The sequence below is a fragment of the Nansenia antarctica genome (assembly GCF_963989245.1).
Source record: "Nansenia antarctica genome assembly, chromosome: 3".
Classification (NCBI taxonomy): domain Eukaryota; kingdom Metazoa; phylum Chordata; class Actinopteri; order Argentiniformes; family Microstomatidae; genus Nansenia; species Nansenia antarctica.
The window spans coordinates 43,009,016-43,025,194 of NC_137688.1; the positions used below are offsets into that span (position 1 = coordinate 43,009,016).

At 43.2% G+C, this 16,179-nt stretch overlaps 2 protein-coding genes across 2 annotated transcripts in view; one reads left to right on the plus strand and one right to left on the minus strand.

Moving 5' to 3' along the window:
* Window positions 1-9,821, minus strand: part of spega (striated muscle enriched protein kinase a) — a gene marked incomplete at both ends in the record, with an annotated part of 46,339 nt that extends 36,518 nt beyond the window's left edge. Inside the window, one exon of the mRNA XM_080527284.1 lies at window positions 9,434-9,821. Within this exon, the coding sequence (XP_080383410.1) occupies window positions 9,434-9,821 (388 nt within the window). The remainder of the gene's footprint in view (window positions 1-9,433) is intronic.
* A 4,267-nt stretch (window positions 9,822-14,088) lies between these two features.
* inha (inhibin subunit alpha) lies at window positions 14,089-15,412 on the plus strand (the record flags this gene model as incomplete). The annotated part of the gene is made up of 2 exons (XM_080527285.1): window positions 14,089-14,416; window positions 14,667-15,412. 2 exons carry the CDS (start codon window positions 14,089-14,091, stop codon window positions 15,410-15,412), a joined length of 1,074 nt encoding a protein of 357 aa, XP_080383411.1.
* Between the last annotated feature and the right edge of the window lie 767 nt (window positions 15,413-16,179).

Below are 16,179 nucleotides of genomic sequence, written 5' to 3' on the forward strand. Positions count from 1 at the left end.
AGTTGCAAGCTATTTTTCATCCCCTTCCTTCCCCCTCCCCCTCCCCTCCCTTCCCCCGCCCGTGCTTATGTCTTCCTCTCCTCCAATACATCTGCAGAAACAGGGATTTTCTCAAGCAGAGAGTAATCAATACAAACACTTTCTCTGTGATACAAGACACATGGCTACCGTTATCACAGTTCACCGACCTGGATTGATGCCCTACAGGACCAATCATTACATTGCCTTCTTTTACTTCCGTCCAATGAAACCACTAAGAAGCAAATGTCAAAGCTACAAACTCAACAAAGATTTGATCAATCAAGACAGCAATAACACACACTACATGTCTCATTCTGCCACATTCACAACCTTCTGCCACATTCATGCCTTCCTTGTATTGTACTAAAAACCTACAGCAGCAGGGTAACCTCAAGAGTGAACTCATTCAGGTCCCAAAGACACATTTCAAAGTATAAACTGTTGGCCATTTTGTTTCCTACTTGATATGTTTGGGACAAGGATGTTGAGTGCTGAACTACAGTATGGAGATATACAGTATATATCTCTCTAATCCTATATAAATAGGCCTACATATATCAATCTAGAGTTAATGTATGTCCATGGCTTTACTGTTTAGTGTTTACTTTACTGTTACAATGGCAAGCATACTCCATTTTAATTAGCTTAAAACAATGAGAAACGGAGCAGACTTCACAGAAGCCGGATTGATTTTGTGACAGAGGCAACCTTCAGTGGCGTAGCTCTGATGAATACTTTTCAGGCATACAGCTCTATCAGCATAATTTATCTGGCATTAGCCTCCCACAGGCCTCCGTGGAGCTGCATCTTAATCCTGTTTGTGTTCAGCATGAGTCACATACTGTACTTGCAGGTTCAACCACTGGACAAAGTACACTAAAGAGGAAACTACAGCTGGCTCTAAAACATGTTTGGCGCTATGAGTCAAAATTGTTCTTGGATTAACTCAACATGGATTCCTTTTGGATGCTTGTTGGTTTTCATGTGCCCTGAAGTCAATTATGATAGACAAACCTTACACTATCATTGTACTGCTACAGTAACATGGATCATGGGGAATTTGGTTCCACCTGTTAAATACAGAATACATTAACCATTTCACACTCTTCTCTGTGCGTCACACCAGACCCAGTAGAGATGAACACAGATGGAAGTATGCAGACAGATATGCAGACCCAGTTCCCATCCTGGGGTGGTAGAGGCCCAGAGGACAGATGCTGTGGGCAATGTTGATGAAGAACTGCAACCTGATCCTATCACCTAATCCTAACCAGACTCAAGGGAGACCATGTGACTGGCGGTTACACTAGCAAGAGAGGAACACAAACACTATCAGCGCCAGGCCAAACACAGGGGGCCAATCGCAACCAAATGTTCTGACATGCCAATTAGCAGTGAGCTTACATTCAGTTATTTAATCCAGGGAGGCAGGAGATTGTGGGGAGAACAGACCATGACCATCAGCTGCGTTCAAAATGTAATTCACTTGCAACCAAAAAGCAACACAAATTTAAGATGAGGAACAGCTAACCTGTTAGACATTCAAGTGTCAAGTTTGCTTTCATAGCAGACGACGGAAAAAACACCATGTCTGAAGCTCTCGGCCCCCATCCATCTGAATTATTAACCAATCAGAAATCACAAGAGGTCATCCAGCTGAAGTTAAATGAAGTCAGAGAGCGATATGCGAAGCAATGACTGCGAAAATAAAGATGCATAATGTCAATTATACATTCAATTATCTTGAATTGTCATTTTCTTTCACTATGATGAAAGGCACCAATGGTCGAAAAAACAGGTTTAAATGTAGGCCTGTTAGAGCGTCCACTGGAGGGGGCATGTCGCTTGCAAATGTTTAATAGCAACTGGATTATCTAATAAGGAGATGAGCCCCAGGTGTATACTAATTGATGCTCTAGTAGTCGGAGGACAAATCTTGTTGCAATTACGATAATGTCTTTCACACCTGTATCTGATTGAACAAGGGAGTGATTTACAGTAATCCCATTCAGAAAGTTGGTTGCAATTCACCCATGGGGCATTACCCAGCCTGTCCTGTCCTGCCCTGAACCCATTAGGCTATGATGATTCAGAAGTAAACCATTTTTAAACCCAAAACAGTGCTGAACTGACTACTGAACAATGAGTTTGAGACAGTGTGGAAGTGAAGGAGTCATTGTCTTATAGCACTATGAGTCCTATTGTAATGTATCTTATACAATGTATTACTGGGAATGTAATCTGACATCACGCAGATGCCTCTCTAGAGCTTATCTCTAGGGCTGGTTTATGTCTGGGCTCTTCAGGTCTGGGCTAGAGGGATGCCGTGTTAGCTGGAAAAGAGAGAGAATGTTACAATATACTGTGCCTATGGACTAAAATTAGTCATCAAACCTATGACCAGAGTCATCAAGCCTGACCAGACAGACAGGCAGACAAACAGACAGACAGACAGACAGGTTGACGTACAGACAGACAGACAGACAGACAGACAGGTTGACGTACAGACAGACAGACAGACAGGTTGACGTACAGACAACACCTGGGGCTAAGTGACGTCCAACTCTTACATGTGGGACACACTGTAAAGTCTCTTTATAATTATAACCAACAGTTCTAAAATGTATGTAAATGTAGATGTACAGTAACCACTACTACATAGTGCTACCATCCACCAAGGGCAAGGGCACCAAGTCAGTGATTTGGCCACAAACGTGAAACTTGTTTTTGTTCCCCAATCACTCCCATTGTTTTCTTGTTAGCGGTGGCTAGCTAGCTGAAGGTAGTGGCTATTTCAACAACTCTTTGGATTACAGTTTATTCTGCCCCATATACTACTTTGAAGGTAGGAAACCATCTGATTATTATTATTATTATTATTATTAAGGTGTAAAATAGTGAACTATCCCTTTAACATAACACACTCTCAGATGCAGTACACACATGACATAATCAGTCTATTTCTTATTTGTCCGTTGATAGCAGAGAACCTACAAATACAGTAAAACCTTTGAGGCAAGTACTCAAATTGAGCTGTCATCATTAGGGAGAATCCTCAATAGTCTCCTCATTAGTTGAGTATTGCTTGCACTGGAGGCCTATGTTTGCCAGACACCTGTTTGCTATACTTCCAGGTCCCAGACTAGATTAAAGAAGGATAGGGAAATGACTTCATCCTTCAAGACGTTCCAGTAAGTATGCTTTTTACTGGAAGCCTCTGAAGTGTACATTTCATCACATACAGTACAGTGTAACTGTCATCACTTTGAGAGCTTTAAAGCCACAATCACTTTTGTTGCGGCATGGGGCTGGAGCAATGTAATCACTCTGAAATACTAGGGCATGGAAGTGAATAGACAATGGATAACATGACTACCATGTGTCAGTTGACATCACAATTGTTCTATCCCATTTTACTTTACACTACTGTAGATTTAGTTACCTCTCTAAAAAGCTGTAGTGTTCCTTGTCAAACAGAAGTAAAAGGCGTGACTGAAGCGCGACAGTTACAGTAGCATAATTTTCCCTTCTGTCTGAAATATGTCAGAGCAGAGAGAAAATATGAAGAAGGAAGCTTAATGTACAATGCTGAATAGAATGACAGCTGCTTACAGCATTGCATACAGCATTTTCCACTGTACAGCAATTTGTACAGTCTCTTTTTGTCACTGTCTCACTCTGTGTGTGTGTGTGTGTGTGTGTGTGTGTGTGTGTGTGTGTGTGTGTGTGTGTGTGTGTGTGTGTGTGTGTGTGTGTACTTGAATTTAAGCAGTATACTACTGTATGTATACTTCATCTGTGAATGCTTCTTCATCTGTGAAACTCACTCTCACCTTTTGGTTTCTTTCTCCTGGGACCAGTCACATTGTCCCTCACACTTCTCAAAGCCTTCCGAGCATCGAGATACTCCTTCCTTATCATGGTTACTGTGGGTATCTCTGTGTATCCGGCTCTCTTTTTCCTAGAAGATGGATTCTCCTCCTCAATGGTCTTTCTTCTCAGTGTTCAAATTTCAACCAAGATGAGACAAAGATGGGATCTAAGCAATCCGTCCACATCTTCTACCATTGAATTAGGACCCCATCCAATTATGAGGCAAGGATGAGTTCTTCAAGATGGTCACTTATCCTTGTAAGAAGGTAACTCCCAATCCAATCGAGGCGAGGATGAGGTCCTTAACATGGCTTCTCTTATTATTATTATTATTATTATTCGTGGCCTGGGCAATGATGTATACCCGACGACTGATGCTTCACTTTGCTGCCCATCTGCCTCCTTCGGGGCCTCTCTTTCCCGCCCCCCCTTACTCGAATGCCCTAGAACACAACAATCTATTTGGAGTAGGGGCATAGCTCACTCCCCTACTACGTCCTGCCCCCTCTGTACTCCCACAGTGGGCCTGCATCCCTGTAATAGCAGGAGATTAAACACCATGCTGAACGACCTTTACTGTCCTGTGCTGCTCTATCTGGACTGAGAGACCCTCTGCCACCAGTGACACACAAAATGTTGTATGAGAATGTCGAATCTGAGCTAAATTGAGAGTACGGCAACCTCAATTAACTAAAAACCAAGTTTATAACACATAGACAAAGAGACAGATCATGAAATAAAGGATTAGAGCAATGGAACAAATGTCAGTAATGATTTGTGTATTTATTGTATATCAGGTACAAAAGCCAGGTATTGAATCCGTGTTTCTACTCTATATCAGTGAACCAATTGGATTATCTCTGTATATGGAAACATACAGTTGTTAGTGAGCTGGGAACTAAATAACCTAGTCTTGCATAGCCATAGCTACCTCCATATCAATGTGTTCTCATGCCTCTTTTGGAGGTCTGTAGAATTTTAGATTAAGCATCATAGGTATGGAAAGGAGGTTTATGTTATATATCGTGTTAATGTCAGACAAGACTTTTTGCACTATGACCCAGCTCTATTATCCAGTGATTCCCAGAGAGCAGCACTCACTAGCTCTTGCATTGTTCAACAGAAGGACCTCTTATGGGGATTTTGGGAGTAGTAGGAATTGACAACATTTGCAACATCAGGACTGATCAGGGCATTCAAAGAGAGACATTGTGATCATTTTAAATTCTTTTTAAATGATTTTATGTGTCTACTATTGACTAATGAAAACAACAAATCCACTGGATTACAGCGTAAAATTCTGCTTTAAGATATGAACCTTGCAATATGATGGACCACAATTGCATTCATTTGCCACATGATGAACATTTAGGAGTGTGGCCTCCATCATATTCCTACATTCTAAATCTGAAAGTGATCATACACCACTATGTCTGATGCAACTAAAATAGTCTCTCTTGAGGATATCAAATGTTAGTCACAGCCTAGTGCATATTTGTCCACTTACTGTATAAGATATACAACAGTACAGTAAATATATTCTTAGGGAATCTACTCCAACAGCTTGTCATGGGTCTTTCACTATAACAAAGTAGAGCTTAACATAACTACATTGAAATGCACTAGATTCACTTGAACATTCACTATTTTTGGTACAACCAACTATAGCTCCAGACTAGCGTGTGAACTGGAGAGAACCAAGTTCAAGTGAGTTTTAAGAAGCTAGCATGGGTGTATCCATGTAACCTACTTGTTTCCTTGCTAGAATAAAAAGACAGTGGAGGTTTGTCGTCAGCTAAAATGTTGACTGACAGTGCTTGGTTGTTAAACTCCATTGAGAGTCTCAATTACTCCATTGAGCGTCTCTAAGATTGTTAAAGTCATTTTGTGCTTGAGTGGAGCTAGGGTTACCTCATGTCAAGTCATTCAAGATAGTCTATACATGCTGACTACTGAGCCAAATGTTCCAAGAAGTGACGTCAAGAAAGTGAGGTCTGGATTTCTGATATGGGTCGACACTAGACTACTTTAAAGGGCCAACATCAAAAGCCAAGCCTTCCCTCCAGGCCCTATGTGATACATCAAAACGTATTTTTCGCAAGTAAATACATTGGCTCTAATCACTGTCTCCCTGTCTGTGTTTCTTCATGTTTCACTCTCATACGCAAACACGCACATATACACACACACACACACACACACACACACACACACACACACACACACACACTTCTCAATCTCTCTTCTCGCCCTCATTCATCATAGTGATTGTGATTGACTATGACTGTCCGGAGTCTCAGACCCTTCACTGTGGTGTTGCTATAATTACCCATGATGTGTGCTGGTGCAACAGGAGAGTCCAATGGCATCCACACATCACTGGAACACGAGGCCCCTGGCACATACCATGCCATAAATAAGCACGGGAGGGAGGGGAGAGAGACAGAGAAGGGGAAGGGGGAAGGGTGGTGGCGGGGAGGCTAATAAATGAGAGACAGACTGATAGAAAGACAGTATATAAACAAATAGAAAAGAGAGAGGGAAAGAGAGAAAGAGACGTACAGTATAAGAGAGTCCAAGCAGGCTTATTACAAGCTGTAGAGATAGCGAGAAGAGAGAGAGAGAGAGAGAGAGAGAGAGAGAGAGAGAGAGAGAGAGAGAGAGAGAGAGAGAGAGAGAGAGAAAGCACAATAGAGATAAACAGATAGACAGAGAGGGGAGGAGAGTGGAAGGTGCTGAGTGATATGACAGCTGGGCTCTGCATGCATGATCATGGTGAGAGAGATGGATACATGCCCAGGGGGGTGATAGGCAGGCACACAGAGTATCAGGCAAAGGCCAAAAATGTCACTATCAAAGGGAGGGAGGGAGGAGGACAGAAGACAGGGGGAGTGATGGGGAGAGAGGGTAAGAAGAGGTGGACTTTACACATCTTCACTGTGTGGGGGAGGGGAGGGGGGGAAGGAGGGGGGGGGGAGAAGAGACTCAGACAAAGGTTATTAATGTCACCAGGCAACAAGGGAAGAGAGCCGGTGGACAGAAGATAGGAGTGGGAGATACTAAGGCAAAGGCTAATAATGTCACTAGGGCGAATGGAGGGAGAGGTAAGTAGTGAAGACAGGATGAGAGGGAGAGAGAAAAGGAGGGGGAGATAGGATGAGGGGCAGAGAGAGAGAGAGAGAGAGAGAGAGAGAGAGAGAGAGAGAGAGAGAGAAAGAAAGAGAGAGACTCAAGCAAAGGCTATTTATGTCACCAGATGAGAAGAGAGTTGAGGAGAAAAGATCCGTTGGAAGAGGAGAAAGGGGTAAGGAATGAGGAAAGGGGAGACAGTGATAAGCAGAGGTGCTCTAGCAAAGGGCAACAACGTCATTGGGAGAGCGTGAGGAGAGGAGAGACGGAGGAGGGTAGACTGTGATGAGCCTCGATACTCAATCAAAGGCTAGCAATGTCACACGTCACTGGGAGACGGAGGAGAGGGAGGGGTGACGAGAGGTGTGGGGAGTGAAAGGAAGGGTAGAGAGGGGGAGGGATCAAAAGAGAGAGAGTGATGAGCATTGGTGAAGGTAATGCAACAACGTCACGAGGGGGTGGGGGGGATCGGGTGGTGGTGGGGAGACAGGGAAGGGTGAGAGGAGGTGAGGAATAAGGTTCAGGGCAATTGGAAGAGGGGACGCAAGTACTAAACAGAGATACTTTGGCAAGGACTTATAACATAAACCCAGGGTGGGAGAAGGGCACAGGTGAAAGAAGAGGTGAGAGGAGATAGGTGTGGAGAAGGGATTAGTCTGGGAGTTGAGAGGGAACTGGTCGAGGGAGGTGTGGGGAGTAAGAGAAAGGGGGAGGGGGGGGGCAGAAAGAAGAGGAGGAGTAAGCGCAGAGGACAGGAGAGTGAGCCTTCCAGCCCACATTGCCTTTCAAAAAGATCAATTCATCTCTTCAGCTTGCTGTCTTTTAGTGTGAATTTATGCTGTCAGAACTCCCACCCTCACCACAGCAACCCCCTAAAGGATTCTAATTATAGACATGTTATGAAACAACAGGAGCAGGGCAATGCTCTCAGCCAGACCAAAACATTTTTTAGAAAATGGTTCTTTAATGGTATTGTTTTCCGTTAGACAATAATTATTCATATCCTCACATTGTTCTGCATGGCAGTTCTGCGTAGGACATATCCTACTGGAAATGTACACATTCTTAACATGTTATTGCATTACAGATTAGAATGTGTTTGCTGAAGCACGTACTTGGTGAAAAAGTTTTTGGTTAACTACAAAGTATTGCATGCAAAAGATAAGATGGATATGCAGGCCCCAATGTGAAACATGAAAAAAAAAGACTCTATTAGCAGTCCATCAGCTGATTTCTCTCAAAGTGGAAGCTATGTAATTTCCAGTTGCCCCTCATGCAGACTCAATGGCGTTGTCCTGCCAAATAGTGTCTGGGTGCCAAAATGTGTCCGGGTGACGTAATCAGGTCTTTCGAACGCCATTGCTATGCCGACGCTAGCATTCTGGCATGCTAATTTTGTGAGTAATTCGCTATGTTAACAGAGTTGGCTAGTTAACTGCTGTAGCAAACAAATCCACATCATATCAGCCAAGGTAGTGATACATATAATTCCATAACTGGATACTACTTTGTTTCCAATCATAGCTAGCTTACTTATTTACTTACTTCAAATGTATATTTGGGACAGTAATAGTTCAGTGAAATGACTGGCATGCTGCTAACTATGATTGAAAACATAGTAGTGTCCAGTTATGGAATTATATTCATCACTACTTTGGCTGATGTGATGTGGGTTCGTTTGCTACATCAGTTAACTAGCCAACTCATTAACATTAGCATAGCGAATTACTCATGAAATTAGCATGCTAGCAGCTGTTTTAATATAAAACAGCCATGCCAACTTAAAAGCTATAGCTGACTAGTGAGTCTGCATCAACCGTAATGCTATTCAAGTGCGAGCTGCTCTTTCCAATTTAAGATACAAATTAATCTGTGGTAGTGAATGAATGGAGAAACAACGAGGGGTTTACTCAGGAGGTCCAGAATGCTAGCGTTGGCTTAGCAACCAACGCATCATGGTGTTCGAAAGGCCTGATTACATCATCCCGACACATTTTGGCACCCGGACATTATTTGGTATGGCAGCACAACAGCACCACCAACAAAAACAACAATCATCTGCAGGGTCAAGAGAGTGAACTGGTCAACTGGACCTCTAATAGAAAGCAATGGCAGAAGACAGGGGGCAACCCAACCCTTCCCAAGATAGCGTCTGTATTTAGACTCACAAGCCAAAAGTAACCACCCTGAACGCGTCACCAGAGCAGATAGTGTTCATGACTGATACAGTAACACTGAAGTAGTTTCTAAGACAAAAATAAATGTGCTATGTGTACTTTTATATGCAGCTTTATGTACCTCCTACAGTACCAAGCCTATTACAGACCAACTACAAGGATATTACACTGGTAATTACCCTGGGTTAGGTCTATTTATTGTAATATGTGACCAGTTTTCTTTCTCATATTACCTTCTCCCAGGTCCATAACAGCCAGCACAGCGCTGCTCCTGGTCTCCCCCAGCGCATTGGTGGCCACACAGGTGTAGAGCCCTGCGTCACTGGGGCGACAATCCCTAATCCACAGACCCCCAGGGTCCTGGTCCCCTGAGGAGGGCAGAAGCACCTCGTTGTGGTACCAGCAGAGAGCGGGGCAAGGGTGGCCCCCCACAGACACTCTCAGGCGGATGTCACACCCTGTGCCCACCGCAGCCTTGCGGAGTTTACGGGTGAATACAGGTGGATCCGGGTCGGGTTCTGATGGTGCTGTCTGGTCCTGGGTGACTTTGGCCCGTTTGGAAGGTATACCAGGGCCATCTTCCGACATTTTCTTGGGGTTTGGGAGCTGAGCTTGATTCATGGTTCCTGGGTTGAGGGGATTTGTGTTCATTGAACGACCAACATCCTTAGGCTGCTGGTTTTCGTTATTGGGTGGTCCTTCATTGGTTCACACATTCCTTGGTATGTCACACAGGCAAATCAGAACATTCCATGTTTAATTTAGGTTTGGTCTGTGGAATCTGTGACAGTGTGACAGACAAGGAATGTAGTTCATACGTTTTCACAAAAGGTAGTTGAGTTGTTCAGTTTGTTTTTATACAGTATCATCATGCAGTACTAAGCCGTAAAGGTAAATAGTTCTTCATACCATATTGCCTGTATTTACATGCAGTAGTCAATCATATGTTTCAAACTGTCATGTGCGTCATTTAGTTTTTGTCCAATTATAAAGTCCATAACTGACTCACCTCACTACCTCGAGAGCTATGGAATCCCTTGTCACATACTTGCAAAGTCCAGATCTCAGAAGCAAAATGTTTCATTTTGAATCAATTACTGTGAACCTTGTCTCTCTATGTCCTCCAATCTGCTGTAGCCCCTGGTGTAAGTCCAACCTGGATCATGTAGCATTAGCGACCACCGATACAGCCCTTTGAAGGGCTTTGGGGTCTGCTTTCACCCCACTGTAGGAGAGAGAGAGAGAGAGAGAGAGAGAGAGAGAGAGAGAGAGAGAGAGAGAGAGAGAGAGAGAGAGAGAGAGAGAGAGAGAGAGAGAGAGAGAGCGTGATCTACAGGAGCTTCTTTCCTTTGACCTTTGGTGGCTCCAATGTCACCACCATCCAAACTGACTCTCTTTGGCTGTTGGCAACTTGCTCCAGTGGACCCACATTCCTTTTTTTAAAAAAGCTTTTTAAGCTCCCTTACTCCTGCACTCCCTCTCACTAGCTCCCCCCTGTAGAGTCCCCTGGTAGGTGACGGGTAAGTCCTTCCAGCCTTGAGGTGACAGCTGCACCACAGCTAGGTCAAATCTTTTGGGCAGCCCATGTGCCTCTGCCACACACACACACACACACACACACACACACACACACACACACACACACACACACACACACACACACCCAGCCCAACCACCCTATAGGGTGAATAGATAAAGTAATTACGATTCATTGGTTAAAGTTGGGACGCAGGAATTACAAGAGAGCAGGCGGGTAATAACTATTGTTATTTATTGGCAGAATTTATGAAAATGACTCAACTTCTCTAAGTAAAATGCTTTTTTAAACTGTTTTTAACCTCATACTGTTTGTATCTCATTATAGAATAGTATATATTACATTATATTATATATTAGAGAAATTACTAATCTCATTTTGCACATATTAATCAGACAAATGTCCCTATAGAGCACATAATGCTGATATTGTTAGGCTTGGTAACACTTTCACAGTCCTGTTCAAGATGGGATTTATTCAGAATTTACTACAGAATGAATACCACCTGGGACTATCTGGGACAGCTGAAGAACCTTTTATGGTCCTAGGTAGCATCTAGTTTTCTGAGAGTGCAGACAAGGTGCCCATGACCTGACTTGGAAAAGCCTGGGCCTTAGTTATGGCCTCCAACTAGTGTCCAAGGTTTTTCCTAGTCCAAACATAATATTGGATGAGCAGGAGGGAAATAGTGGACAGTAAACTGAAGCATATCTGAGTTGGTAGCATCATGACTACTCAGATGACTCATTGGATGCAACTTGTTTCTGTTGTTATGGGTTGAATATTAAAGTCAGCCCTGTCTGTAAAGCTGCTATGGTCACCATGGCAACAGCAAACAGACCTAGGCGAGGACTATCCTCTAGGCCTCATAAGCATGGACCGTAGTATAGAGAACTATAGGGATTGTACAAGGATTATAACACTTTTCTCTCTATATGTTTATTACTTCATATCTGTCTGTACACATACATAATATATCTATCTATCTTACTCTCTCTCTCTCTCTGTGTCTTTTTCTCACATACGCATGGGCAGACATGCAAACCTATACATTTGTGAGGACACATTTGTGAGCACACATTTGTGAGCACACACATGGACAGACAGAGATAGGCAGACAGACAGATAGATAGATAGATAGATAGATAGATAGATAGATAGATAGATAGATAGATAGATAGATAGATAATTGTCTGGTCATATACCATTTTCAAGGGAGAGGCTAAACTGGATTTTAGGGAGAGGTATTGGGAGAATTCATGACAATACAAGCAATTATTTATGTCCAATAGCTTAGCTGTGTGATGGCAGACTGGTGTGTACACACCATCTTCTGGTCATCTGGTATTACTGCAAGGGACCCTGAATTCTGAATATAATGGGAAATAGATTTTCACATTAAACAAAGAGGAGAAGGTTCCATCGCAAGATATGTGGCATTTTCCATATAACGACTTCACCATAGAATGACATTAGTGGAATGTGCATTGGGCACATTAAAATGTAAAACATTAACTCAGGAAATATTGTATGTCCAAAATACTGTCTGAAGACTTTGTCTGCATTACATTTTTAAACCATATGCAAAAGTAGTAGTAGTACCGTGTGAACAAATCACTTTTCAGAAAAATAATAGACAAGGTCTTCTGATAGGGAGAGTCTGGAACGTGTCTGCACATTTTTTTGTTTGTTTTCTTATCTAATAAGAAAAGATTCAAAGAGAAATTAGCCCAAAGGAAATACAATAAACTAAGGGAAACTGCAATGGTAATTTTGATGCCAAAACTGAACAGAACTCTCCACTACCTTTGAACTAAACACTGCCCAAATGCTTGTCTGGTGGACCAATGCATCCAACCTCGCCTTCATTTACAATACAAGGACCAGAAGAAACTGCCAGTCGCATAGCCATTGACTTAATCTGGTAATCTACCAACCAATAATCTCCCACAACACCTCCCCGCACTCAGTAAATCAACTCCGACTAAGACCAGGTTTGAGTCGTTGTTATTCATTGTGCGCAATAGTCTGGGGACAAGATTACCTTTGGACTAGTCCTGTCCCGGGTTGAGTACAAAAACAGGAGATAGGCTCCTGACCTATGGGCCATTTTGGTTTTGGCTTTGGCTTGGCATGCAAGACTACTTTTACTACAGTTACTTTTGGATAGGGGACTTTTAGTAGTAAAATACTGTAAATTGCAAATACTGTAGTTCTGATCACATGACCTGACCTTTAATTGAGCACAGAGTTTGTCCTTACCACATGACCTGACCATAACTGGGGCAAAGTTTTTTCTTGGCCGGATCACATGATCAGGAAAACCTCTTGGCCCTAATCTCCAGGCTATACAACTGTAATCCTTAACCTTGCCTCCCTCAAAATACTTTTTCTGAAATGACACAAGCCAGCGACTCAAGGCCGGAGACAGATAATGAAAGCACAATGTTTATTCCCAAAAGATAAATCTACACAAACCACATTTGGTGGGAAAGCAGGTGTCATAGGGGGCAGTGGTTCACCACATCTGTGGGGGTCATTGTAAGATTACTAAATTACTGTGTCAAAATTAACCCACTCTCAGAGGCAAGTGGAAGTTCAAGTTATTTGACTTAGATATTTCAAAGAAACACTTCAAATTTAGGGTTAGGGTTAGGCGGGAGTCAATAGGTGAGACTACAACTATACACATAATACACTCTAAAAAAGCCCTTGAGTTACTGAGGACACAAACATTCATATCATACATTGTAATACCACAACACCAACAAGGTCAGTGTCTGCCATCTTCCCTTTAGATATTGGCTACAAAACAATAACATTTCTCACTACCCACCTCTCCAATGACTAGATAGCTGCTGATGTCACCCAAACAGAAATAGTCCCAATGTGGGGGAGTTTGTTTGGGAATAAGAAATAATATGATTAGAAGTGGAAAGTAGAAAAAACAACCTATGAAAACACATGAAGACACACGTGCGTACTCGGAGACTGAAAGACAGATAAAAGGAATGCCCTTCAATTTATTCTGTGCCACTTGAGAGGGAAGGACGGAGAGAGCACTGGCTGGAGTAACCGTGGAATTGTCAGGAAAAAGATCCCCACGACTTGACCTCACCTACAAGAAATTGTCTTATTGAGCTATTTCATACACTTCTTGAACTACTTGTCCATTGGTATTTTATGACTAAATAGGCACAATTTGACCTATTTGATTGATTCTACTGAGTTTTACCCATTAAGAGACGGTCAAGTGACGGTAAATTGGACCTGATTGGTTCACTCAAGGTAATCACCACCTTGGTCGATGTAGTTAGAGATCTATCATTCGATCATTGCCACACTGCAAAGATGACCTTGTGTGGATCTATGTGGGGCAGACATCCTTGCCTGTTCTGTGTTGTACTCTTCCTGGTTCTTCTGTGGACCAAGAGCCCCCAGGCATGCCAGGGGGATGAACTGCCTCGCGAGTTGGTACTGGACTGGTTCAAGCAGCGCATCCTGGAGGGCTTGGGGCTGAAAGAGCCCCCCATACCAGTGTTGCAGGGTCCAGAGGAGGGCAAGCCTGAGGCTGGGAGAAGGCACCACAGGTCCAGCAGAGTAGGGAGGGCAGCCTGGGCGGACAACCACAGGAGGCTGCATCAGGACACGTCCCAAGTCATTCTATTCCCTAGCGTTGGTGAGAAGCCGTGGCTCCGTTCCCCTTTTAAAATGTTTCTCTACTATCCCTCTTTCCCTTCCTCCCTGCTTTCTGTGTCCCTTACCCCTTTTAATTATCCCTATCTTGCTTTATCCAACTATCAAGTGTTTTTGTGTCCTTCCTTTCCTTTTTATTGTATTTTTAAAGCATTGAATGATGACCATGTCCACTTGTTCCATCATTGAATGACCTGGCCTATATATTTCCACCATTGTGCTTGTTTTTCCAGACTATACCTGTGCCAACACAGGTTCCCCATCTGAGGAAAAAGCCACCAGCCATTACTCTTACTACTTCCAACCCTCTATGGATAACCAGGAGTCCCTTGTCACTTCGGCCCATTTCTGGTTCTACGCAGGCGAAGGGGGCTCAAACTCCTCTTCCCCTCTTTTCATCCTCACCTCTGACCTACAACTCCAAGAGGTGGCCGAGGGTCCAGCAAAGATCGCCGCTGACGGCTGGACCACCTACCACCTGGAGCACAACTTGCATGCCGCCCTGACCCAAGGCCCATTCATGCTCCAGGTGCGCTGCCCTGCCTGCAACTGCAAATCGAATGAGATTGATAAAACACCGTTTATGCACCTCCATGCCCGAGGCCGCGGACCTGACCGTTCCCCACGCCGGGCAACTTCCACCAGCCCATGGTCCCCTTCGGCCATCGACCTCCTCCAGAGGCCATCGCAGGAGAAGACGGAGTATAGCGACTGCCATCGTGAGGAGATCAACATCAGTTTCCAAGAACTTGGATGGGATAACTGGATCGTCCATCCTAAAGTGCTCACCTTCCACTATTGTCACGGAAACTGCTCTGCCTGGGACCGTACCACTGCCATGCTGGGGATAAAGCAGTGCTGTGCCCCAACCCCCGGGACCATGAAATCTCTGCGCTTTACCACGACATCTGATGGCGGGTACTCATTTAAATATGAAACCCTGCCCAACATCATTCCTGAGGAGTGCACCTGTATTTAACCTTTTGCGGTCTGATCCTTTCATGAAAAAGAAAAATAATACAATTGGTTGGGTGGATCTTTCACTCTATGGCAATGTATTATTCTTTTCTTAGATATATCTAGTCTGGTGACCAGACCAAATTGTACTTGTACACTACACAAGTACACTACATTATAGGGAGGGGGGTTTTCTTGCTCTTTCCCTCTCATTAAACCCAAATGTGAATATTAATTTCAGAGTTGAGCCCTCAGGCTGATTGGTTGAATCTTTGACGGGGGTGAAAACCTCTCACTGTTTAATGATGTATGCCTCCCATTTATATTGGTGCAACACATTTAAACAGATTTATGGGATGGTGCGCCCCAAAATACTAATTAAAATAGCCTCACAGATACAGTACCTTGTCTGTTGTCAATTAATAAAGACAATCTAACAAACGTATTTCCCTTACTGAAATACTTGTAAAGCCTATTTTATGGAGTCAGCATTGCCATAGAGGCCCATTCATTCCAAACATAATATAATACACCTTACAAACACACCATTCACCAAAAACTGTCAAGTACTCATGTTTTGCATTTGATGGATTTTGTTGATACAACTTGTAGACTAATACATTTCATGTTGAATGTGTTCTTCCCTTTTGCCTCAAGAGGGCAACATTAACTTCTCTTGGAAAATATATTTGAGTGAGCTTGGGCACAACAGTGTTTATAGAGAATATCCTCAATTTGCAAGTTGACAGTAAAATAATAATACAAGTGAGACAGAACAAACTTCTGTTC